Below are 27,653 nucleotides of genomic sequence, written 5' to 3' on the forward strand. Positions count from 1 at the left end.
TTGAAGCAGCAGTATAGTGTAAAGCCAAGCCAAGCCATGCAAGTGGTACCAACATTTCTATCTATTTTCCAAAAGTATTTATTGGAAAGTGAATGGAGTCTATTTTAGATTTATAGTTTACTCATAAATGCACTGTTCAAGATTAGTCCTGGTGTTAAGTTAATGTCATGTTGCAGGTGTCTGACACTGTGGTGGAGCCTTACAATGCGACCCTATCAGTCCATCAACTAGTCGAGAATACAGATGAAACCTATTGCATAGACAATGAAGCACTTTACGACATCTGTTTTCGGACACTAAAGCTGTCCAACCCGTCATATGGAGACCTCAACCACTTAGTATCCCTCACAATGTCCGGTGTCACTACATGCCTTAGGTTCCCTGGTCAGCTAAATGCCGACCTCCGAAAGCTTGCTGTCAATATGGTTCCCTTCCCCCGACTCCACTTCTTCATGCCTGGCTTCGCCCCTCTCACGTCTCGTGGCAGCCAGCAGTACAGAGCCCTCACAGTGCCAGAGCTTACTCAGCAGATGTTCGATGCCAAGAATATGATGGCTGCATGTGACCCCCGGCATGGACGCTACCTCACAGTGGCCGCTATATTCAGGTAGAGTACAATATGGATGCTGCATTGATGTACAAATAATGTTCTGCACTGAATACATGTTGGGTGAAGTAATGTTCATTTGTATACTTACTAGAAGTTCATATTTTTTTTTTCATTTTAAATTTTACTACTTGCAATAATTTTATGAAGAAATAGAAAGAATATTTTGAAAAACGTATATCTGTAGTTTGAAGACAAAATTGTGAAAGACAAAAGATTAAAAAACAGGGATCACGAAAAAACCACAGAAACCTGCTATAATACTCCAAAGAATCTCAATATACACACTGGAAAGCTCAAATTTGATTGGCACTAAAGAATGGCTTCAAGTGTGTGCATCTAGCATTGGTAATTGCAGGGAATTTCGAAGGTAGAATAGAGGAATGTATAGATTTTTTCCACAAATACTAGAGGTATTGCCTCTAATATCTTCATAACTAATAATCATACCATGGCTGTTCCTCTCTCGAAATTCATTGCCACAATATCCTCTATCACACTCTAGACTTCAAAGACTGCAGTTACTTATTCATCCTATATTGACAAGTTTCACCTCGAAATTTCATAGGTTATGAGGCTGCTAATAGGTAAATGTGGAAAAATTCCTCGACTTTTCATGGACTTTTGAAAAGCAATATGTAGCTGACATAAATGTCAGTGCCCTTGATAGCTCGTTATAAATTTCGAAACCATTGTTATTCTTTTACCCAATTGTTACTTCACTTTGCTTCTTTATTAAAAAAAATATTCATAAAAATTTGTAACAGATAATTTAATTTCTTCTGTTGGTATGCTTTATTTTGGCAACCCATTATTACAGGAAGCTATTATTCTCCTGAATGAATTATTATCATTATCATCATAATTCGAAGTACCGTACTTTAACATATGGAGCAGAAACATCGCAGTTGAATAAAAATATAATTTTGAAACTGCTTAGTACAGAAATGGACTATTTAAGACGCTCTGCAAGACATACTAAATTGGAAAAAAATCCGAAGTGAGGCAATAAGAAGAGAAATGAAAGTTCAGAATTCAATTTTAGATTTTGCGAAATAACAGAATGATCAGATCAGTGGCTACCGAGAAGAATTCTAGACTGGGTACCATCTGGAAGGGGAAAGAGGTCGTGCCAGAAGCTCTTGGATGGATGTTGGTAAGATTTTAGAAGAGATAGACTGGGAAGACAGAACAGAATTGAGGAAGAACATAAAAGTGAAATAAACTGTGGAAACAGGAAGATGTATTTACCTGTTCATGATGATTATTATTTTTTTACTTGGTTATTTAACGACACTGTATCAACTACAAGGCTAATTAGCATCGATAGGATTGGTGACAGCGAGATGATATTTGGCGAGATGAGGTCGACTATTCGCCATTGATTATCTGACATTTGCCTTATGGTTGGGGAAAACCTCGTAGAAACCAAAACAGGTAATCAGCCCAAGTGGGAATCGAACCCTCACCCAAATGCAACTCCGGATCGGCAGGCAAACTCCTTAGCCGACTGAGCTACGCTGGTGGCTATTATTATTACAGTATTATTATTATTATTATTATTATTTAATTTATTTCTTCTATTATTATTATTATTATTATTATTATTATTATTGTTGTTGTTGTTATTTTTATTATTGTTATTAATAATAATAATAATAATAATAATAATAATAATAATTATCATTATCATTATCATTATCCATTCTTGTCAGTTCTGAAGAAAGTTTTGGCCTTAGAAATGGTTAATTCAGTCTTCTTCTATAAGAAAAAACATTACTGTAGTTGTTGCGCCACGAGATGGCAGAGATATATTATAGGTGGGGCAAGGGAAAGCCGTGGAATACTATGGTGAACAATATTACGTTCATGCATCACTGCTTCCCTCCCTGCCCCACCTAGAACATATCTCTGCCATCTTGTGTTGCGACAGCTGTAGACTGTGTTTAAGAGTCTTTCAGCAAACAATTTTTAAAAGTAACAGTAAGTTAAAACCATTATGGACCCATTATAATGTGAAATGTTGTCTCTGTCAGCAGACAGGTTGGCATCTCAGCAGTACGGTTATATGAATATTAACTAGATTAGACATTGTTTTGCTGGCTTTGAATGCAGTGATACATTGAAGTAATGTTGCAGAGGCCGCATGTCCATGAAGGAGGTCGACGAGCAGATGTTAAGTGTACAGAACAAGAACAGCAGTTACTTCGTGGAGTGGATTCCCAACAATGTGAAGACAGCTGTGTGCGACATTCCGCCCAAGGGTCTGAAGATGTCTTCGACGTTTATTGGTAATACTACTGCTATTCAGGAGCTCTTCAAACGTATATCGGAACAGTTTGCTGCAATGTTCCGGCGTAAGGCCTTCTTGCATTGGTATACTGGCGAGGGCATGGATGAAATGGAGTTTACAGAAGCAGAATCCAACATGAACGACCTGGTGTCGGAGTATCAGCAGTACCAGGTAACTACACCTTTTTGTGTATGGAATGAGGGAGAGCATATTCACGAGAATTTCTTCGTGAAGATGTGAAATAATGTATTATGTCTCTGTTGATGCTCTATAATGTTCTACATGACTTGTGAAATAAGTTATCACATGGAAATGCAATTCATTTTTAATAATAAATATGGTACAAGGAACATTAAAACTTTATACATTTCTGATTTCAAAAATTAAGACGAGGAAAATTTATAGTTCAATTGTATTTATAGACACAAATGTTGATTTCTTAATTTTAAAGATAAGAGCAACAGTACGTCTATAAAGACACTGATCAATTAAGACATTCAGTGATTTGTCAAAGAAGAAAAAAGTATAGCATAGGTATTCTAGAAAAACTTTGATTTTAACTTACCTTTAATTACCATTAATAACCATTGAAAAAATTACTGAAGAGTATTGGTACTGCACAAGATAGTAATGCTGATCATGTACTTATTTTGCTTGGTGAGTAATGTTATACAAATGCTGAGTTTTACTGTTAAAATCTTAAAAATATTTGCTTTTCAAAATGGCACAGATAAGTGTAAAAAAAGTCTTTATTTTCGCATTTAAGTGTGTAAAGTATCAATTTAAAGCAAAGTTTTCACTAATTAAACATAGCTATTTAGCAAAAGTAGTGAAAATTTTAATTTCTGAAGATCCATATTTACTGTATGTACTGTTTGAAAAGTCTGAATACCATACACTACTCCACAATTGCTGGTAAATAATAAAAAAAATAATCTTACAGATAAGCAAATTTTATCACCTTTCACACTTTGTTTTAGCTCTTTCCATGGCATCCGGATTATGAGGAATAATAAAACAAAATGTTCTGTTATCTGATACTATCTTTTTAAGAAGTTTTCATACTTGTTACCGGTACTTTATTTTCCTGAACTTTTCCAAATCTTGTCAAATCATTTTCTTTCTTGGGAATCTGACAACCACAAGATTATGTATAGAAATCTCTGCTGCAGCAGAGTGTTCATTTTCTCTGTTAGAAAATTCTTAATCTGCGTATCTAATCAATTTCTGATAGTCAATTCTTCGTTTGATGATGCTTTTCATATTGACATTGTTTTCATTCTCTATCACCACACAAGTTGTGTGTAATCTAAATTTGTTGCAGATTACATTCTAGTTCAGTATGGGTTTTCCTACCTCCCTTTTGTTTAATGTTACCAGTATGGTTGTCAAATTGTGCAGTTGACTGATCTGCTGTCACACTAATAAATCAGGTAGTGAATTTATTAAATTTTGTGTAAAACAAAATTGCATATTATATTGAACCTGGGACGATCTAACTTTCATTACTTGAATTGCAAATTGTGAGTGTTAAGTGGTGGACTTAGATTCTCTGTCTTACTGGCCTGTCGCAATTTATTAAAATATCAAATAAGGAGTTTATGTATTTCTCTGTTCAACAATACTTTATTTACTAAAAGATTATTGTTCACTCTTTACAGTGAATTAATATTCCTCTCTACAGAAAGTTAATATTTTTTATTGTTTGCATGTGATTTTGAAAGTTAACAGTTGTAGGATCAGAGATTTGTATCCTCCCTATTTCTTGCAGAATCTTGCATATGATAGTATGGTACTAGTATTGGATTAGGAGTGAAAGGTGGAAGTAACGCAGGTGTAGGCCTACTTAGGTCATTGGTATGGTTCAGTATTATGTTACCTCCAAATTTTTGCGTGGGTGAGAAAATGGCAAACAAATTCTTCCTGGAGCACTGTATAAGGAACATAGGTCTTTCATGTGCTGCAAATCTACAACATAGAATAGAAAACTTTATAGTCGGAGGCACCGATTTTGGCAGATGACCTCAATGACATTTCCAGTAGGCGAGCCAATGTTTTGTGAGAACTCCAAGAATTAATTGCGATAAGGCTGTCTGTCATTGTTTATATGTTCACACTTGCCTCTTATATCGTCATTATTAGACTAATTAATAAACACACCACAGTACAGTCTGATTCATGAGAGTGCCGTAAATGACTTTCGTTCGCCTCCTGCATTGCTAAATTAAGAGGAAAAGACTGTTTATTAATCTAGAAGTATTGCCTGATGACTATACTAAATTCCAACAAAGAATTCATTGAAGATATGTAGAAATTATATTTTTGGATTTCACTAAATTCATACTGTGGAAATGTGTTACATTTACATACCTCTTTAAATGCATATGTTATGTAATTGTGTTTTGTCTGCATTACACGATGCTTTTTTTTTTATATACAATTCAGAGTACTGAATCTGCCATAGCCTATTTAATTCGCACAAATTTTATTATCCGTAATTTTCATCTTGAGAACACTTCTGATATCAAATTTAATTTCTCGCCCATTTTTGTACGACTCTACCATTTGAGGGATAAATTCTAACAAAATAATATCATATTCCTATTCTGTGATCCCAAAGGTCTCCAGATATCAACTTTCGTGGAGATCGGACGACTTGAGATTTTTCATTCCCTTCTGCCTTTTCACTATTCCTTAGATGGTATTTTAAAAAATCGGAAAATGTTTAATCAAAATTGTTGAGTGACCTTCATTTTAAATGTTACATCTCTACGTCGGCTAGTTCAAAATACTTGAGTGAAGTTTTTAAACTGTAATCTTTCTCTCACCTCTCTGCTCTTTGGGAGATAAAAAAATCCTCAAAAGTTATCTGAATGTATTACATGAAGTTTAATTTTTTTTTACATTCCTTATACATTTTAGAAACAATTCTGAGAGATGAGATGAACAGTCTAACTCAATTTTATAAAGGAGCCTTTGTTTTAAATTTAAGGGCTGAATGGCTGCTGGTTCAAAAAATAAACCAGTATATTTTGATCATTATTACCTCCTATTTTACATCCCTTAATGTTCGTATTTCGTAAAACTCCGTCTTATCTTTTGACTAAGGATTAACAGAAACCTACACACAGGGTTTAAGGAGATTTAAGATGATTAGTCAGTCTGTTGATTATAAAATAGTTATATATATATAATATGTAGATTGTCTTTATACTTTATAGTAACGAGGAAAAGATTATGCAGCGGCAACTGGAATTATCTCGAAAAGTGTGCCGGGGACTTCTCTTTTCATACGCATGCACACATACTGTATAGCAGAGATGGGCATCGTGCCTCACTTGAGAATTTGTGCCTCATTGACCTTCACAGAGCTTATCGCTCTGAGTGACATCTTCACAGTCCCCGTTCCTCCCTCAGGCGTGGGCAGGTTCTATATCAGTTTCATAAGCAATATCAGTGGTGGCATAATGGCATTATCAAAGCAGTGTGTACGCGTTAGAAAACGATTATTTCATGAGAAATGGGAAGAAGAATTTTTTTTTTGCTGTTTAGAAGGGGAGAACATACGATGTATTCTATGCTCGAAAATCCTATAAGGCATTAATAAATTTAATATACAACGACATTACTCCTTATGTCATAAAGAACATGCTGAATTAGAAGGTAAGACAAATTAAATGTTATTTTTCGTACTATTCCGAAGAAAATTTATGATCTTAACATTTGCATAGTATACTAAATACGACATTATGCCTTAAACACGCTGCATTAAAAGGTAGCCTTCGAGGAATTAAATGTTGTTTGTAATATTATTTCCAAAAGAAATTTATAAAAAAAATATCAAATGTGCGTAGAAAACGAAATATGATTTTCTGAAATTATTTTAGGTCGAGAACATGCAAATCTATTAAGTAATCTTGAGAAACGCCAGAATATTCAAGAAAATAAACATAGACAACGTGATGGAATATTATTGACTAGTTACGCAATTTCTCGCCTGCGATTTAAATCAATTCAGTTACGGAGAAACAGTAAAGAGGTTTATGATTAAAGCTGCCGAATTAATTTGCCAAATTGAATAAAAGTTTGAGTCTCTCACGTTAACCAAGCGCTTTCCTAATAATTCGCCACTGACTGCCTTAGTGATTGCGATATGGTGACGCAGGTCACAGCAGTTTATTTTTCCCATCCTACTCTGCAGTCTCCTCTCCTAGTAAACAAACTATTTCAAATCGAGTGCCTCACGTAACCGAAAATTGTGCCCATGTATGGATTACTGCAGTTGTATAAAAGTGGTTATATGTGCATTGTTTTTGGAGATGACTGTCCCTCAGAGTCCACTAGGATAATCGGGAATGTATGTTTACTCTTATGTCTCACTCATCCCAGCTGCAGTTTGTTGCGACTAAGATAACAACCGACCTTGCAGCTAAGAGTAACTCACTCTGGAGTTCTGATTAATAAAATTAATCTGCCTAAATCGATGGCGTCAACTATACTTCCCTTCTGGAGGAAGCATGCTTAGGTTTTCATTATTATCCTTTAAAATCCCTTGCCCTTGGCAAAGTTTGAACCTACAAACTTAGGGTCCAATTTCTACCATGGTACTGGTAATGCTAGACTACTGACAATATAATGATGTGAACTTTTACTGTCTGCCCAGATGTAAATACTATTCAGATTCGTAATAGGACCTAAGGACTGCATTTGTGGAACACATTCCTTAGCCTAATAGTAGAGTTCAGAAACTTGGCCTCGTTGTTGAAGTTGATTCTTGCTTGCAGGAAGCCAGATTCCTTAGCCTACTGACTTCCTCTCCTTTATCATTTGAAGAGCCCAAGAGTTTCATAGTAGAGTTCAGAAACTCGTTGTTGAAGTTAATTCTTGCTTGCAGGAAGCCACTGCAGATGAAGATTACGAGGATGAGGGCGAGATGGCGGAAGAAGTGGAAGACGACCAATGTGAGACGTAGAGTGGATCTGTTGGGTTTGGCAGGGAATCCTTCACCCTACATTTATGAGATTTTTGTATGTTTATATTATATACTTTTGTATGATTTACTGCACTCCATAAAATATAAAAATAAAAAAAATAAAAAAAAAATACCAATTGCAAGAATTGTGTTCGTCATTTCCTCTCCTCTTTGACCAGATTATCCCTATGATTGTCAACCAAAATAATTATGTACCTATGGTTAACTTTCGAAATAGGGATGTTGTTTTTTCAATAAAGGTTTTCGTCGGCTGGCAAACTGGGCTTCCTTGTCAAACAGAGAATTGAGTTAGCTGACACCACAATCGTCAATCATCTTGAAGAGCATTGAACTGTAATTTGGACAAAGAAAGCTAAGATGGTCGTACTGATCTGAAAATCTCGACTCCATTGAGTAATGAAATGTGTAACAAGGAAGTGTTGCATACATATGTAACAAACTTATCCCCTGACTTGAAGAAAAATAATAGGCCTACAGCCTTTCAGAGTTTTCAAAGACAAAGTTTAAAATAAACCTGGGTGATAATTGTAGATCAGCTGTATACTATCGATAGCAGTATCCTTAGTTCAATAACTGAAGAGAGTAATCCTAAATCTCGCTCAGTTCATTTTTATGATTTATACATACATATATATGATTTTTTTAGGCCTCTATTATATTTTAAGCTTATTTTCTTTCAAAATAACGCCAATATTTGGGCACAAGTTTGTATTATTGTGCATGTTACTTGAAATTTCGCTCAGTCCATAGACTTTCGTAAAAATGGACTTAATAACACGTTTTGGGATCACACTCTTAAATTGCAATTGCATATTTTCGTTAACACGTTTAGTCATTTTTCGGTAAAAACATATTGCGGACTTCATGTTCATTAATTTAACTGGAACCCCAGTGCATAAGTTTAATCCAGTCATAAGTGAAATTCTGATCATGCTATGGTAATGATCAGTAGAGATTTCCAGTTATTTTTATTTTTCATGAAACTTTGGCAGCGAATTTCACGCACGCACGCGCTCGCGCGAAAATTTTGAAGTGTTAGGTGGGTACTAGGTCTTCAAACTAAACTCCTGTATATCTCCTAGATCTTCCAAATTTGTATTTTGGTTTTCTTCTATTGAGAGAAAACTGTAGTGAGGAAACTAAACATACAGTACATTTGTAATAATATCTGCTGCACATTCTTTTAAAACATTTTTAATTAATGTATAAATGTTTATGCACATATTGGATGCAGATAATGAAAATGTACCCATAAAAACAGCAGTTTTATTACTATGCTTGCTCTATTGGACTGTTAGAACTGCCAGATAGCATATTTTTCTCTTCAATAATTGTTACAAAATGCTGTCTTTCAGTGGAAGGGCTTTCAATTGTGTAATGAACACTTCCTCAATTTATTTAATACAGCTGAACATTTCAGAATTAACAAACCAGAAAGATGTCTAGAAACTTGTCCCGTACTTGAACCATCTCAAATATAGGGCAATTTCTGCTTGAAATGTCACTTGGTGTCTTGGATACATTTTGAACAGTGTACTCCCTTTGACACTGAAATTGGTAGTCCCACTTTGGAATAGCTCTGAAATCGTCTTGTGCATTATGTTTTACATATTGAGATTCGAAGCCTGATCTTTGTAACGAGAACTTTTTTTTTTAATTGCTAAGTCATAAAGGCTATGTAGGGAATATGTCGTTTTTTGACACAATGTCGCTGATACTTGATTTCATCCTCGGACCTAGATGCTTAATATTGCTCCATGTGAATCTTGCATTAATCGGAATGACAGTTGGACAAATTCACGCTACAGGAGAGCTTCAAAGGGTGTACTTCATAGATGGATGAAGTAGAGCATAATATACGTACCCCAGCCTAGCACTCCCAACATGTAATGTAAGAAAATTGCTCTGAGCTTACTGCCATTGATTAATATGGACAGCCAGGTGACACTAGTGAGATGTAAATAAAAATTTCTAACAAATGCTGATAACGATTTGCTTATTATTACAATTTTTAAGAAACCATATTATGCTTCTGCATGCAAGGTTTGGCTGTGTGTAGAACAATGGAAAATAATGAAATTTGTGTTACGAAGATGAAGTACACTTTATCAATATGAATTTTGTAACGTTCTTAGTTCCTTATCAATTTGTAGTTTTCCCCCCTCTGTAATGCAACAGACTTGGGGAGAGGCTGACAAGGGTACGCAATTAATTTTTTATTTGTGGTTAGAAACTGCAGTGTTATATGCTGACTACGTCATTTTGCTATCCTGGAAGTTTTGTTATGGTCAGCCCTTTAAAGTAATTTTTGAAAGTTGGTACCAGTACTTTCTTACCATTATATGCAGTTGTGATGCATATTATAGACCTGTGTACCGGTACTCATGAAAAAGGTATCATTTGTAATGAGTTATTACGAAACATATAGTTTATTATTGTGATTACCACATCATCTCTTAACTCTTCTTTCCTGAAAAATGCCTATTTGTCTTGTAGCAGTTCCTTTTCAGTTGATAAAATTACACATCCTTCAAGTACTTCACAGGTAAGTGTTGATTCTCTTCAGGACGAAAAAAAGGGGATTGGAAAAGTAATGACAATATAGATACTGTTTCACACTAAATTTTTTATCCATTTTGAATCTTACGTACACTACTTTTAACACTTGAATATAATTGATTAACTAGTGGACTTACTCGTGTTAATTATGTAAGATTTGTGTGGCTTACAAGATTCAAAATGGATTATCAAGACATTTCTACACTGTAAGCCGCACAAATCTTACATAATTAACACGAGTAAGTCCACTAGTTAATCAATTAATTAAATTTTTTTTAGGTTACTTTTGACATTGCATACTTGCCTCACTTCCACCCAATTTGCGATTGTTCAGTACGGTAGGGCTTCTCTCCCACAGGCTTCTTGTAATGCCCTAAAGCACTGAGTTGCATGTTTTTCTCTTGCAACTTGAATTTTTATGAAACACCTTTGTTCGTATCTTTAGGGCTGTATTGTTAGGCCTACTACAAATCAGAAACAGCCACTGTATTTACAAAATATGACTACTTCGAGACTTTAAATATTGCATATTCATGAAACAGTTGCTGCTCTATAATGTAGTAAGTACAAGATTTCAATAGTCACTGTTACGAGCACAGATTTGCAGCATTGTTATCATTACTTATTGAATGCCATAGTACATAGCTTACAGTGAAACACTGACTAGCAAGTTCACTGAATTCTGAACAAACTTATGGAAAATCTTTCAATCTGATACGATCAAAGGTTCATAGTTTTCTCTTTATATTCATATTTACAATGATTAAATAAAAGAAAATACTTACCCAGTTTTTTTAAATGAGGAAACTTAAAGAAAACAGCCTCATTGGAGCAGCATCATTTGGCCTTTCATTGTCACCTTTCTTTGAAACGGACTGATGGATGTTCTGATATAGCTGGTACCGATACATAACTTTCTAGCAACAGCGCATTGTCAAAATGTTTTTCATGTAAAGCAATATAAAATACCTGTATAACAGAAAATGATCAGAAAAAGTTTCCAAGTGAAATACTGTTTCAATATAATTTTGAAATACAAAAGATTTAGCCATTGCTTCAGTGTCTGGAGTGTTCAGTAAGTTAAAGAAGAAATCACAAAGTTAAAGTTAACAACTTTATTCTTGAAACGCAGGAGGTAGTGATAGGTGGGGTTCCATCTTGAGAAGATGCAAGAAAGACATTATTCCAAAAAAAGGAATATACGCTGCATCAGGGATACATCTGTTGGCTTTCAGATCTGAAGATTCCAAGCTCGATTTCCCAGGCTTGGTTCTCGAGGAATTTTCTTTTCTCTGGGTGTCTAGATTCTGGAAATTTATATGAATGTGAGTATGCCAGGTTATTAATTAACCAGTTTTCAAATAAAATTACAATACATCAGGACTGTCACTGGACAGAAACCTGAAGAATTGTTTCAATGTCGCATTGTTGATAAGTAATGCCATTTTCGATGAGCTCAACCAGAAAGCACTAGAGATGCTAGAGTAGAGATAAAAATAGTCTTAACTGATTTATCATAAGGTTTGAGGATACATTAATACCATTTACGTTGCAGTCATCTTTCTTCTACAGAAATGAGAGTAATATCGACTATTCATACTTACGAGCAGAGTGGCAATATTATCATGATACATTTCAGAAGGTTACACAATAATTTAGTTTCTCTGCATTATGATTACAACATATTTCTGCATTATTCCTACTATTATTATCATCACTAGCTGTACCCGTGCGCTCCGCTGCACTTGTTAGAAATAAATATAAAGTAATTACATAATTAAAATAGGACATCTGGTCCAGGGAACATTTATTTCTGACAGAAGGATAAATCGTTTAATATGTCACTTAATTTAAATTGTATTTAAATGATTAAAATGCAATCATTTTGGTCCAGAGACCACTCATTTAGTGCAATGATAATTCCTTTAACATATTTCTCAATTGTTATTACATGCAAATAATTAAAATATGATCATTTGGTTCAGAGAACATCCGTTTTTGGTGCAATTTGGTCCCATCAAAATTTTGCTTAGAATGAAACGTATCGGAAATCATTTTTAAAGAAACTTTTGTTATACAATATTTTACACAAAAATTAATAATAAGGGAGATATTTCGATTTATTTAATTCAAGCCCCCTTATAACCTCCCTTTTAAGTAAAGTATTTTGAATGCCATATAGCCTAAAATCTAAGTTACAACGAACTTAATTTAAATTTCAATTTTCATATAAATCGGTTCAGTCATTATCGCGTGAAAAGGTAACAAACATCCAGACAGACATACAAACAAAAATTAAAAAAAAACGATTTTCGGTTTCAGGATGGTTAATTATACATGTTAACACCAATTATTTTTGGAAAATAAAAAATTACCAGAAAAATTTGGCTACGGATTTATTATTAGTATAGATTATCGTGATCCTATGAGTCATTCCTAAATCCAGATCTGGTAAATGGTATGCGTTTCTTGAAAACCCAATCAATCGAATAGGAGTAGCACACCATAAAATGAGGAAGTATAGAGAGAGCAGGGCAATGCCAGTAATGTGCATTCAGTTACCTAGTCACTTATTTCCTCATAATATGCAATTGTTCATTATCCTGACGTTTTGCATAAGTCAACATAATGCTTAAGACAAGCACTAGTTGCAGTGAAGTAATTGGTACAAATACATAAGAAGACATAACCATAAGTTTATTAACTTAAAATCTGAACACCATTACAATGAATGAAGCTTAAAAAAGTGTTTTCAGATATACGTAAAAATTTATATTTACTAAGCTACATATCACATGTCTGAAGTATTGTAGGAAACATCAAATGAAACAAAACTGTAAGTTAATTGAATATGGAAGAAAACAGAACAAATAAGGGGCAGTAAGTTCTAGGCTTCCTAGGAAACATCAAATGAAACAAAACTGTAATTTAATTGAATACGGAAGAAAACAGAACAAATAAGGGGCAGTAAGTTCTAGGCCTCCTCCCCTTCGCCCTCCTCCTCCTCTTCGAACTCTCCTTCCTCCTCAGCGGTTGCGTCCTGGTACTGCTGATACTCTGACACCAGATCATTCATATTCGACTCAGCTTCTGTGAACTCCATCTCATCCATGCCCTCGCCTGTGTACCAATGCAAGAAAGCCTTGCGCCTGAACATGGCCGTGAACTGCTCGGAGATTCGCTTGAACAGCTCTTGGATTGCCGTTGAGTTGCCGATAAATGTGGCAGACATCTTCAGACCTCTGGGTGGAATGTCGCATACAGCCGTCTTCACGTTGTTGGGGATCCACTCAACAAAGTAACTGCTGTTCTTGTTCTGCACATTCAGCATCTGCTCGTCCACCTCCTTCATCGACATGCGGCCTCGGAAGACGGCGGCTACTGTGAGGTAGCGTCCATGCCGGGGATCACATGCGGCCATCATGTTCTTTGCATCGAACATCTGCTGGGTCAGCTCGGGCACCGTGAGGGCTCTGTATTGCTGACTGCCACGGGACGTGAGAGGGGCGAAGCCAGGCATGAAGAAGTGGAGTCGAGGGAAGGGCACCATGTTGACAGCAAGTTTTCGAAGATCGGCATTCAACTGCCCGGGAAATCTGAGGCATGTGGTAACACCTGACATCGTAGCAGACACAAGATGGTTTAAGTCTCCGTAAGTGGGAGTCGTAAGTTTAAGCGTGCGGAAGCAGATGTCGTAGAGAGCCTCGTTGTCAATGCAGTAGGTCTCGTCTGTGTTTTCGACCAGCTGGTGAACAGACAAGGTGGCATTGTATGGCTCCACTACGGTGTCAGAAACCTGGAAAAAATCACAATTTCATCACTCATTTTCTGTCACATTTTCAGTTTCTAAATAGTCTCATGGGGTAGTATTGTCTTCAGCATTTCAGAATAGGCCTAACCAGCTGGAAGGAAAAATAGATGAGTCAGAATTGATTACAGTATGATGTATGATTACTTAGTGAGTTTCACCCATTACTCCAGTTAGATTCCCAAAAAATCTACCATAAGCTTATATGATTTTATGATACTGATTTTATGCAACATCTTTAGTGTATCCATTAGCATGTAGTGCAAATATTTGTTTTAATTCATCAATCTTGTCTAGTAAGAAAAGCTAGCCTGCAAGCTGTATGCAAGAAAGGGAACACATTACCGTCATATAGTTTGCAGGAAAATAGGCATATTCAACATTTATTTCAAGAAATAGGACACAAGCTTGCTCCCTCAAATTAAAAAAAATGGCTGTACCTTGGGAGAGGGTACAACGCTGAAGGTGTTCATGATGCGGTCAGGGTACTCCTCGCGGATCTTTGAGATGAGCAGAGTGCCCATGCCTGAACCAGTGCCACCACCCAGCGAGTGCGTCAGTTGGAAACCTTGCAGACAGTCACAGCTCTCTGCCTCCTTCCGCACAACGTCCAGCACTGAGTCCACGAGCTCGGCACCCTCTGTGTAATGGCCCTTGGCCCAGTTGTTACCGGCGCCACTCTGGCCAAAGACGAAGTTGTCGGGCCGGAAAATCTGTCCAAAGGGGCCTGAGCGGACGGAATCCATGGTGCCAGGCTCCAGGTCCACCAGGATGGCGCGCGGCACATACTTTCCACCTGTTGCCTCATTGTAATAAACGTTGATGCGTTCCAGCTGCAGATCCGAGTCGCCATGATAGGTGCCCGTGGGGTCGATGCCGTGTTCGTCTGATATCACCTCCCAGAACTGCAACCAACAGCTAGTTTCATGTTTCGAAATAAATGCAAATTTTCTCTGGGGTATTTTCTTGTCCATTTAAACGTGAAGTGAATAAACTATGATTGTTATTGGTCATCTGCTCCAATTAGCATTCAAAATTTAACCTGTCTATAGAATATTGAGGGAGACACTTCGCCCATCTGTTTCATCTTTCTTTCCTTTACATGACAACCTTCCGTTTAGCTGCTGCAACAATACAGATACGGTACCTTCAACCTAACAGGACTGAATAACATGATAGCAATTTTCCCAGTTTGCTCATATTTTGGTACCGTAAGTCATGACTGTTACTTTTAATACCCCTTCCCCATCATTGAAATACTAGCCCCCTGGAAAAGTGAGTTAAAGAAATAAATAAAATGAAAACAAAACTTAAAATACACGAAGTCAAGTTCCAATATAGGTAGGTACACAGCATGGTGAATAGTTCTCTGTTGAAATGAAAGTGTAACTTATGTGTTAGCACATCATAGCCACTTCGTAGCAATGCCATATTGTATTTTTGGTCGAGGGAAAATACTCGTCTTTTAAAAAAACACTCACTCCTACCACTTCGTAGCAACAGTTTCCCTGGACCAAAAACAATATGGCGTTGCTATGTTGAACATTCAATATTGATAAGATATTTCTGGAGGTCAGATCTAAACTGAGTTCGAAAACAACGAAGGAGGCCAACACACTATGGGGCTCGAATGATGAATTTTTATTTCTAGAAGGATGCAGGTATAAATAAAAAGTGATTTGCGAATGTGTAGGAAATATACCAATAGTAATTATCCTAAATTATCTCGATTGTTAATTCTTATTCTTGGCCACATTTTATTTTTAATCTGCTGTGTTTAGTAGTTGATGGTTGGATCTACATTTATGAATTACAATTAATTTTCGTCACATGTAATTAAACTGTGTACACTAAGTAGATTACGAATTGCAACTAGTACTTATTTATCTTTAAATATGAATAGAATATTGAGTTGGGATTATCCATGTGTGATAAATTTGTAACGACTTCGAGGATAAACGTAACTCACAATAATTTACATTGCTTACCTTCGCTCCAATTTGGTTACCGCATTGACCAGCTTGGATGTGAACTATTTCACGCATTTTCGTCACACACTTTCTAGGTAAATAGCTTAATTTTTGTAAAGAGATCTTACGATTTCTAGCATCCGCGTTCTGCAACAACTAATTTCGAATTTATAATTTGCAACAATGTGTGTATAAGTACGCTAAAATTAGTTCAAAATAACTATACTCTCCCTATACTTTACTCCTTTGAATTCGTCTTAGGTCTCTTCCTTAGACCATACTTCAATGTTGTAAATTATCCTTTACTTTATAATGTGATTTTCATAACATTTACATATGCACACGCGTGGTACTATATTTTCAAGTGGAATGTAAAAGGTATGATATTATTCTTAATTTTGATTGGCGATTGGATTACTTTGTGCGATTGGTTGATGGAATTCGCGCGTTTCTTATCTAACCAATCGTAAGTCGAACTGAATATTAGAATTTAAGTTGTGTATTGTTGTAACTGCATAATGTTTTCGACCTTCACGTATAAATATTGATCCCGACCACAGTCTATCTTTAATGTTAGAGACTGTATAATGTTCAAATAAAAATATATGACAGAATAATTAATGAAAACGAAAATGAGTTAAAGTAATGTCAAATTTTTAACTGTTGTCTGATTATAATGATCATAATGCCTTATATTGTTTACCCAACATTTTAATTATTCAGGAAATGATGTGTGTGAAATAAACGTGGATCAAGTTTGAAACAGCGTTTGTGTTCTAGAACCCATATTGATCCTGACGCATGTGTAGTCTGCTGACACAAAGACGAACAATTATGTTGCTATGGCAATATTACTGTACACACATTTGACCTTGAGTACGTGCCATTGAACATTCTTGACAGAATAAGGTAATTTGACGACAGAGTGGAGGAAAACTGGGTCACACGCATGAATTAGCAGAGAAGCAGATATCCGAAATGTGACCTGCATTGTCTTTAACATGAGGACTGCCGGTTTGATGCGTCTCATATGCGGTAATTAATTACTGTACGACGAACATTGAGTTAAACATGAGCGTCAGCAATGGAACTGTGTTATTAATTATTTGTATGCGTGTTTTCAGGTGTTTGCATATTGTTGAACTTATGTTTAAAAAGTGATGGACAGTCGGATTGCAACAATGAAGTGGTAAGTAAAACGTGATACGCACTCAGAGTCACAATCATGTAACTTAACATGATTTCATTTTGCAACCAAGAACCTGTTTCCGTTTTTAAGTGATAATAATTATGTTTATATACGGTAGCTATTATGTAATAGTACCAGTATGTTAACTGTTGCATAGGCTGTTGTGTATTATACACTACATATTTATCAACAGTAAATACTCATTTGTCCCGCGCCCGTAGCGTCATGGTTAAGTCCTAAGGCATCATGCCTAGGAGTCGGGAGAATCGTCATGATGACCACAAGATACTTCCATTCTGGTTAGATGATCGTTCATCTATAGTGAGGCCAGCAGCCAGAGACCTTGGCCCTTCATGGGCTGTTCGCGCCACGAAAACATGCATTTACCTCCATGCTGAACATATGACCAGTGAAACCTACTACTGTAGGTACGGTAGGCTGCATGTAAATTATATTCGTTCAGAATGCTGAGAAGAATGGGGTAGGGATGGCTGTAATGTACAATTTTTGAAGGTACAGTACCAGTATTGTACGTGATACTGTAATTTTTTGCATGAGAGTAAACCCCGATTAAGGCATTGAGCTTAAGCAACTATAATAGTAGGCCTACTACAATGGATAATGTGTGCCATTATGACATACATCCTGCTGATTATCGTTCCCGGGGGGGGGGGGGGGAATAACAGAAATAACGAAAAGTCTTGTATTGATAATATGAAAGCTTCGGAATGAGGCGTTAAGTTAATAGTTTGGGATGCAACCGTTATTTTAAGTCTTCAATGGATTCTGATGGTACAGAGGGAAGATGCTTATGAGTTAGGTGTTCTAGAAGTACTTTGTCTTTTGTTAAACTTTCACCTCGTGATGTTTTAAATTCCATTTTTTATTTCTCGTTTAGGGAGAATGATAGAACAGCTCCTCTTTTCAAAAACGTTTTCTGTCTCGAATGCATTAAGTTTAATTCTGCTGTGATTTTTCTTCTGTCATCCGTCTTAAAATACTTCTACCATATAAATAAGTAGTTTTCAAGTTCCAATTGCCTTTTCTTTTTCAGCTCTCTATATCCATAGCTTAAGAAGTACGAAACAACTTCTTCTCCTTCCAACTTTCTTGTTTTAAAATACGGTAACTGTTATAGCAAATGGCACCTGCATGGTGTATATCACCCATATTAAAGAAACGCGTAAATAACACAATAAAACACATACAAAAAAACAAATGAAGCAGATAGTCACGTATGCAATTACAAGAAACATTTAACATGTAAGAGCGGTAACACTACTTGTGAAAACTGACAACATCACAGTTTGTTTACCTCACCACGTGTTTTCAGACAAGACCATCTATTCAGCTCTTTATTCATTTTGATCTGTTTCTTGCCCTACCAAGATCCCTATTTTTAACCAGAGGATCCTACAAGATATCTCGATTGAGAATTAAAATGTTTCCGCAAAACACCTCGTGAAACGAGGTCTCTGACATCAATACAAGAACAAAGTAGATGAGGGAACGCATTAGGCTCTCAATGGCAACAGCGTTTGAGGTGAACACTACTCCCTATATAGAGAATATTAAAGAAGTGGAGACTGATAAGGGATTTCTTATTCTGGGAACAAATTATTCTCTGTTCCATTCTTTTTTATTAGGTACCATAATTTATTTTTGTGTCACTAGAGCGAGAACTGTCTGCCGGAGTAACTAGATGATAAAATATTCTTTTATTATTTAAAGTGTTAGTGATTTGACATTTTACTTAGGATGTCTCGATTGAGAATTAAATTGTTTCTGGAAAACTCCTCGTGAAACGAGGCCTCTGACATCAATACAAGAACAAAGTAGATGAGGGAACACATTAGGCTCTCAATGGCAACAGCGTTTGAGGTGAACACTACTAACCCTATATATAGAGAATATTAAAGAAGTGTAGACTGATAAGGGATTTCTTATTCTGGGAACAAATTATTCTCTGTTCCATTCTTTTTTATTAGGTACCGGTACCATAATTTATTTTTGTGTCACTAGAGCGAGAACTGTCTGCCGGAGTAACTAGATGATAAAGTATTATTTTATTACCGGTATTTAAAGTGTTAGTGATTTGACATTTTACTTCCTTTTTCAGGATCAAAACGAAGCAGAAGTGTGTGGAGCTTCAGGGTCGTTCATCAACTTGTAAGTAATACTTGACATACTCCTGCTTACGTCGCCCTTCATCTGAAGGTGGAGTCTGTTGCAGTTCCTATCCTGTTTTTCCAGGTGCGGTCTGTGCGTGGGTGGACAGACTGGCCGGGCAGATTCTGAGGGGCTGGATCGCTGCAATGTGTGCTTAGGGGATAACCGCTGCGTTGGTTGTGACGATGTAGTGGGTAGCAACAAGGTTGCCGATGCCTGTGGAGCTTGCCTCGCACCAGATGATGCTGCACAGGATAGTGAGTATGATGATTATGATGATGATTATTATTATTATTATGAATTTTTAAAATTTGTTTTAAGTGAGTGATTAATTAGTAGCCTAATCATGATTCTCTGTTGCTAGATAGCTTGCCGGTACATACTTCAATATTTTCTAAATGAAGTGTACAGAACTTCTTCTTTGAGTATCTGTCATTGCTCACTCAGCTATGAGTTTTAGTTTATTGCGTGGCGTACTCCCGCCATATTTCCTCTGAAATTAATTATTTGGGGTAAACTTGACTATAAAAAAAAAGGATTTAAACCATGTTAGGTGCACTGAACATATTTCTAAAGTTAATTATTTTGTCTCCATTTTTAAAGTACTGTCAACTAGTGTAACATTAGTCCAATGTGTTTGCCATTCTGAAAGTAAACTTTTGTAATTGATGTGTTTGTTAATTTATTTTAATGAAGTATTTTAGTAGGAGTCCTGTATGAAGTAATAATGGCTCCTAAAACATTGCAAAGATGTTGCTTTACATTTATCTGAGTTCATATTTTTTTTAAATATTGGGCCAATGTTATCTTGACACAGGGTAACTTTGACACAACTTTCCAACTTGCATAGTAGCCTACACTGTATTTAGGATCATCTTTGGTCATTGTAACCCCGAAATGAGAGCTGAGTAACTCAACTGGTGTGATAAAATACACTGAAATGATATCGGTACTCACATGACAATTTAATTAGGAACAGTGAATATCTTGTTAGGAAAACACAAAAATTGAAGGTCATAATGGAAATTTTGTATTTTATATTATATAATTGTAATCATTGATAATCTCTTCGTCAGTGGTTGCACGCTTATTTTTAATATTGCTGCATAATCTGTCAATTTAGGATGACGTTTTAGAAAAAGTTTTGGCCACTTGTAACCAGGCATATTGTTCTTGAAATTAGTCACTGTGGATCTGTTTTGTCAAGATAGCTATTTTTTACCATTCGTTGATCTTGTTTGCTCATTGGAAATCCAAATTCTGTCACCTTTTCGAAATGTTTTGCAAAATACATTTTCTTCTTCATTTGTGAATATTGTTGACCGGTCTGGTTTTGCATTAAGATTGCCTTATTGAGTTTATTTTTTATGGTGCTACATGGAATACCATAATATGCAGTTGCTGCCCTCTGTGTTTTCACACCATTCCTGATGTCATCTAATTGTAAGCATTGCTTTAGTTTCTCATCTGAATAATTTACATATGGTCTGTAGTTCCTGGCACATCTATATGTGTTCAGTGTTTCTTACATACATTTCAAACTTAAATTACTTTGCCAATCATATTTACCAACTTTCTTGGTACAAGTCAAATTATTACTGTACTGCTTAAAATATCGTTTCAACATATAAGTTTCCAGAATATTTTTCACACAACCAAACTGTTGATTCACTTAATATAGTGCTGCTGCCTACAGGTAAGTTCTGAAAGTACTTGGTTGAACTGTTTTACTGGCTGAAGCTACCATTTACACAGTACAGTCGAAACTACTAAGATATACCGGTACCACATTTTGTGGAAGATATAAAAATTCAAATATATATATTCTCTGTTACCCTTAATGGGCCAATGTTACCCTCGTTGATGGTATTTTTTGTTATTTAAGCCAAAAATAGGAACAATATCATGGTTTAATTTTTTTTGTTTGATGGTGAAGTTTACACCACTTTACATCACATTTGCAGTTTTTACACATAGGCCTAGTCTTAATTGTTCTTATCCGACTTTATATGACATACAGTTTACATACACTTGCTGTTAATATGACATAGGTGCGTGCAAATTAACACACAATTTTATTGATAAAGACATTTTAATTTTTATTAAAAAAATAATTGTACTTTTATTTACAATACCGGTAGTAACAACCACTAATGTAGCAAAGAGTAATGTTTGGGTTAGTAATGACCACTAATGTAGAAAAGGATAACATCTGGGTTTCATTTGAGCAAAGTCGTTAACTATACATTTCTTTTACTAGTGATACTCAATTATTAATTTCTTTAATCTTAAACTCAGGTGGGAGGGGATTGCCGTATTGTCCTGCTCCCCTCAAACGATATCTCTGGCAACAATACTTATAATTTACCGAAATAAATTATAAAGATGGCCGCTAAGTTTTGTTTGCTGTTGAAAGCAAGAATTTTAAATAAGTATTACTGTAGTATTGGATTCTGTAACTTTCGTCCGTAGTTAAGAAGTCGGGATGTAATAGCATTTGTTTTGAATAGATTGTACCAGGATCACATCGGTGTTTCCGACGAGCCTGGACCGCGCTGTGGACAAGGTGGTGACAGTAAATGTGCGGGGGGCAGGGATCAGCCCCTCCAGCCTGCCTGATGTGAGCTGCAGCCTGGAACCAACCACCCAACAACAAGGACGCGAGGTATAGTAAGTTGTATTTGTTCGTATTACATACTACAAGCAGCTTGGTCTACACTTTAATAAGGAAGAAGGCCTACTGTTGACATGCAAGCAAAAGGCAGATCCAGGTTATAGCAGTGGACCAGTAAAAAGCATAGCCGCCCATAGGAATTGTGGGCCCCACACAAACATTTGTTAGAGCCCTTTCCCTCGTCAGTATTTTAGTGAATGTTGAAATTCTATGATTTAAATACATTACTAACAAGGAAGGCTCACAAGTGATAATGGATTTTCACGATTGTTCTCCCATACATTCCATTTGAAATAAGAAACCTTCCTTTAAATTTCTACATCCGGAGAAAGCCGAGTTTTCGAGATATAATTTTTTCAAATTCTTCAATCCAGAGCTATAACAGCTACTACAAACAGTGCTATGTGCTAGATACATCAGGCAATAAATCTCATCTAGCTGCATACCGTACTGTCAAAATCTCCTAAATAATATAAGTTATGAAAATGACATACCAGATACATAATATTCATGAGCAAGATTAATCCAGCCCCTACCATCATATCCCACCTCTCTCAAATTCATTTTAATATATTATCCTCCCATCTACTGTACGTGTCAGTGTCCCCAAAGATCTTTTTCCCTCAGGTCTCCCAACTAACACTATATGCATTTCTGGATTCGCCCAAATGTGCTATATGCTCTGCTCATCTCAAACATATGGATTTAATGTTCCTAGTTATGTTAGGTGAAGAATACAATGCGTGCAATTCTGCGTTGTGTAACTTTCTCCGTTGTCCTGTAATTTCATCCCTCTTAGCCCCGAATATTTTCCTAAGCACCATATTCTCAAACACTCTTAGCCTCTGTCCCTCTCTCAAAGTGAGAGTTCAAGTGTAACAACCATACAGAACAGTAATAATGATAATGATAATAATAATAATAATAATAATAATAATAAAAATAAAAAATCAGTGATTCTTTTGGGCTTATGGAGTTCAGTTATGTAAGGCTCGTTTACGAAAAAAATTAAAAAGGAATTAAAAAAAAGTTAGAATTTTAGAATAGCAAATTATGCTTAATGAAAAGATGTCCTTATCCTACGTACTGGTATTTGAATTTTAATAAGCAGGTCAAAACAAAATAATTTGAAATTATTGCCCCAGAGGAGGCAGTGTTCTGAGTCTATTATTATTATTATTATTATTATTATTATTATTATTATTATTATTATTATTATTATTATTATTATTATCGCCGCGCTCTCATGGTTAACATGTCGGCATCATACAATAATGTGCGGTGTGCTTTTAAAACATAATTTTGCCGACCGATTGTTGCTCTGTAGGTTTCACTCTAAGCATCACGTTGTCACGTCTACTTCCTCGATAAGATTAAGCACTAGTTTGTTATATTGTTAAATGGCTATTATTATTATTATTATTATTATTATTATTATTATTATTATTATTATTATTATTATTATTTCATATACGAGTACGTTGACATTCTTAACTCTTAATAATAACTCTTTAATAATAATTTTTAATCACATACCTTAATGTTCGTCCTCGGCACAAGACATTGCAACCTCGGTTTTAGTCCACGTGGATTAGAAAAGTAGGTGTCATTTAATAATGGCAGCAGCTTATTGATTGCAATATTGAAATTGAGGCAAGTGATTGGAGCGGCGACATAAGAAATTGAAAACAATAATGCAATTAAATTTCAAAGACCTGCCGAATGTTATGCAGGAGGCCGCTCAAAGATGTGCCGAATGTTAACCATGAGAGCACAGCGATAATACTACTACTACTACTACTACTATACATTCACAAATTTGAGTCACTTTGTATGGCGTAGTTAGATGAGAAGTTATGGAAGCAATTAGGAACAATGGTAATTTGTAACACAATGTTTTTTTGCAAGGCCTTGCGGGTAGAGAAGCTGAGTGTGGAGGACGGACTTATCCAGCTGCAGATGGGTCTCACAGACCGTCTGGGACTCTACACCATCAACTGCAGCTCCAACTCTAAGGGGCCAGTGGACACGGGCAATGGTGTGGCTCTCCTCATTGTGGACAGCAAGCAGCTTTGTGTGACAGCCTCTAAGCCCACCAATGTCAGCGTTGGTGACCCATTCCAGGTGAAAGGCAAATGAGTTCCATCTGTTGAAAATGTGGGTTTCATCTATCATGTCATGCAAGGTTTATATTACCTGGGTGTAACACAAAAACAGTCACATAAACAGAGAAAGAAAATCATAAGAAGGAAAAAAACAATTCAACTAGTAAAAGATGTTTGAATAACACGTGAAAACAGTCATGGCTCGTGGTTTTAAAAAGCTGGGAAGGCTATAATGAGCATTTAATATCACATGTAAATAAATTATTCGAGACCTCGGAGAGTTGTATATTTATTTATTGGTTTATTCATTTACTCATTTTTGTAAGGAAATAGAAGAGCGAAATTACTTCTTACTATTGTTATTTTTGAAGTAAATGTTATTCTGACTGTATGAAAAGTGATGACATTTATTCAAATTTCTTTATTTTAATAACATAAAAACATGATTTAGCGTTCATTATAAATTGAAGCATTGCTCATTGTCATAACTGCCACATCTTATGTTACTATGGGGAAGAATTTTCTCATGAAATTTCGAGCAGTGTATGGGACTAGTGCCCACAAAGTATAATACAAATTTGGGGACCTGTGCTAGGTAGCGAAATCTGGTTTTGAAAACCAGCTATAATGGCTGGGGGGATCATTGTGGTGATCATACTTTACCACGTTAGTAGTTGGGTGATCCTTAACCTGTGCTAAGGCATGTGGACGTGAGACCAGTAGTCAGACTCGGCTCTTTAAGGACTATTACACTATGGATTACATTGTATCTAATCAGGAGCAAGATTTGAGTATTAATATTCTCCTGAGGAATTTTGAAGGAGTAAATTGTCTTGTAAAGCTGATCCTGGACGAATCACTGAACAGATATAAAATTCTTATTTTAACAATCTTTCCTAACAGATCACGTAGATTTCGCATTCTTCATCCTCTAGCTTTACAGAAGCAAGCAGGCAAACCCAAAAGAGGATGTCTTGCTTTTCCAAACCGGACATAGGTCAAATAAAAAGCACGAATCAAGAAGATAATGTAGTAATGGTCCGACTAGACATTTAACAATAATAGGGGTGTACATGCCATCCCAAACACTCATTGACAACGTGACAGAAATAGCAACAAAAGCATTGCAAAATACAGACCCCCACAGAAAATACAGTAGTGCGGGAGACTTCAACTGCAGGATAGACTTAAACAATCAAAGAAGCAAAATGCTTCTAAAATGGCAGAAGATGATCTCAACCTTATTAACAATCCAACTGGCAAGACATATTATACATCGAATGGTAGCAGCACAATAGATTTGGTGTTCTAAAGAGACCCGCAAATATAAATACAGTAAAATGACATATCTCAGGATACTCAAGATCAATAGCTTAGTTAAGAAAACACTGCCATGTCACCGCCAAACTCTCGTTAAGAAGAGAAAGACAACCAAAACGACAAAGAAATACCACAAAATTAACAAAAGCATTAGATAGAAAACCACTCGAATTAGCGGCAGATCACATACTTTCAATCAGTCAACATATCAAAAAAATAATCTGCATGCTTTTGTCAATTTAATGGGTGCAATCATCACCATCCCTGAGAGAAGACGTAGAGCACAGGTAAGATTTCATAGTACGACAACATATCCTTCTAACCCTACAAGCAATAAGATTTGCCGATAGCCAAGAAGATCTCTAGACTTACACTGCGGCAAGAAAGGTCTACAAAAATGTACTGAAGGGAAAGAAAACCGAATACATTATATAGAATAATAGCCAAAAATCCCGTAGAAGCAGGACAAAAAGATTTATATATATATATATATATATATATATATATATATATATATATATAGCATTAAGACGTAGAAAGGTTCATATTACAAGCAAAATGGATATGGATATTTTGGAAAAGCACTTCTCAGTTATCCTCAACTTAGTTGGCGGTCAAAATGTCTGTCAATAGTAGTTCTTAATTTCTTCGTTTAGTGAATTAACATTCACAATACTAAGGTGTATTTGATATTTGCTCCACAATATAAAACCCATAACCAAATGTGTAAAAGTAGTTAGCTAGTATATACATTAGATTGCGCTAACTTTATAAGAAAGGGAGTTCAAATATACTAAGAATTGATCAAAGAGTCATATAAGAAGACTTGCTGTGTTTGCAGATGGAGCTGACCATCCCTTCCCTAGCAGCAGGTAGCAGCGTAGTATGCTATGTGCGGCGCAAGGACCAGCAGACAGTAGAGGTGGTGCAGGCTGCTGAGGTGGAGACAGGCAGGGTGCAATGCAGTGCGTACGTGGCACAGAGGGCGAGTCGTATGGAGTGGGGCGCAGCCTACACATGGGATGCCGCCATTGACAGGGAAGGCTGTGCCTCGCCTGTGAATCTAACAGCCAATGCACTGCCCCCTGCCATGCAGTTAGCACAATTTACAGATGACTTGCGCAAAGTCCGCATTGTTTTCGACCACAATGTGGACGGATCAGAAAACTGCGCGGACATCTTCACGCCTGACACACTCTCGCTTCTTGGAAATGGTAAGTGGTAGTTTGGAAGAAAAGTGGACACTTAAAAATACGAATAAAATAGAAGCACAATTTCCTAAAGCAGAGAGGCTATTTCAGCATTTGGTTCATTCCTGACTACTAGCTGAAATCATAGCGAAATGTGGAGTCAGTTCATCATGCGAATTGTTTGACAGTGTTTGTAGGAATATTCTTGATTAGAAGCCTTTCGATTCAGGAAACATGTATTCATGGTGTGTACAATACGAGTGTTAATTCTTACAGTAATTGTGGTAGTTCCTGCATATAATTTTTATTTACTACCGTGCAATAATTTTTTAGTTTTGATATGAAGTACCAGTACCGTATGATTTTCAACAAAAAGATTTACTGGTACTTGAGTTTGCAATTCATCACAGTACAGTATACAGTGTAGGATTGGTATCTGAATACGAATGTGAGTGAGTGAGAATCTTCCCTCCATCCCTTGTTTCTGACGAACATACTTTCTGATTTGACTTAGACTTTATACACTCTACAGCTGGTAAGATCTGTTTCGGAACCTTACCAGTATCATTTTCATTTGCGTTACTATTGTTACTGCTAGTGTCGATGTGACATTCCAAGTTATCGTTTGTAGTAATTTTATCTATGACGTGTGAAAAAATTCCATTTTTCTACCTATAGCCTACTCATATTTTATTTTTCCAGTGCAATTACAATCGTTTCTTATTTCCCTTTCAACACTCGATCCAGTACATCTAGTGTCAGTCAAAATAAATTTT

General features: G+C 36.1%; 3 protein-coding genes across 4 annotated transcripts in view; 2 read left to right on the plus strand and 1 right to left on the minus strand.

Moving 5' to 3' along the window:
- The window catches only part of LOC138703538 (tubulin beta-1 chain-like), a 59,395-nt gene extending 51,377 nt beyond the window's left edge, over positions 1 to 8,018 (plus strand). For both annotated transcript variants that reach the window (XM_069831487.1, XM_069831488.1), the window contains exons 4-6: positions 177 to 607; positions 2,747 to 3,071; positions 7,795 to 8,018. In XM_069831487.1, the coding sequence (XP_069687588.1) occupies positions 177 to 607; positions 2,747 to 3,071; positions 7,795 to 7,872 (834 nt within the window). In that variant the 3' untranslated portion in view covers positions 7,873 to 8,018. The remainder of the gene's footprint in view (positions 1 to 176; positions 608 to 2,746; positions 3,072 to 7,794) is intronic.
- Positions 8,019 to 13,128: 5,110 nt separating this feature from the next.
- LOC138703539 (tubulin beta-4B chain) lies at positions 13,129 to 16,563 on the minus strand. Its single transcript, XM_069831489.1, has 3 exons — positions 16,249 to 16,563; positions 14,701 to 15,165; positions 13,129 to 14,248 (listed from the first exon to the last, which is right to left on the minus strand). The coding sequence occupies exons 1-3, from the start codon at positions 16,303 to 16,305 to the stop codon at positions 13,427 to 13,429; spliced, it is 1,344 nt and encodes a 447-aa protein (XP_069687590.1). The 5' UTR covers positions 16,306 to 16,563; the 3' UTR covers positions 13,129 to 13,426.
- A 553-nt stretch (positions 16,564 to 17,116) lies between these two features.
- The window catches only part of LOC138703540 (uncharacterized), a 49,805-nt gene continuing 39,268 nt past the window's right edge, over positions 17,117 to 27,653 (plus strand). Inside the window, exons 1-7 of the mRNA XM_069831491.1 lie at positions 17,117 to 17,265; positions 17,355 to 17,419; positions 19,539 to 19,588; positions 19,673 to 19,845; positions 22,099 to 22,253; positions 24,171 to 24,386; positions 26,529 to 26,901. Of these exons, the coding sequence (XP_069687592.1) occupies positions 17,232 to 17,265; positions 17,355 to 17,419; positions 19,539 to 19,588; positions 19,673 to 19,845; positions 22,099 to 22,253; positions 24,171 to 24,386; positions 26,529 to 26,901 (1,066 nt within the window). The 5' untranslated portion in view covers positions 17,117 to 17,231. The remainder of the gene's footprint in view (positions 17,266 to 17,354; positions 17,420 to 19,538; positions 19,589 to 19,672; positions 19,846 to 22,098; positions 22,254 to 24,170; positions 24,387 to 26,528; positions 26,902 to 27,653) is intronic.

Source organism: Periplaneta americana, chromosome 7 (assembly GCF_040183065.1).
Source record: "Periplaneta americana isolate PAMFEO1 chromosome 7, P.americana_PAMFEO1_priV1, whole genome shotgun sequence".
Classification (NCBI taxonomy): domain Eukaryota; kingdom Metazoa; phylum Arthropoda; class Insecta; order Blattodea; family Blattidae; genus Periplaneta; species Periplaneta americana.

Excerpts from the sequence above, each read along its gene's own strand:
- LOC138703539 (XM_069831489.1), bottom strand. The coding sequence starts at position 16,305 with ATGCGTGAAATAGTTCACATCCAAGCTGGTCAATGCGGTAACCAAATT. Across the intron at positions 15,166-16,248 it reads GTAACCAAATTGGAGCGAAG|TTCTGGGAGGTGATATCAGA; the intron begins GTAAGCAATGTA and ends TGTTGGTTGCAG. Across the intron at positions 14,249-14,700 it reads GCGTTGTACCCTCTCCCAAG|GTTTCTGACACCGTAGTGGA; the intron begins GTACAGCCATTT and ends GATTTTTTCCAG.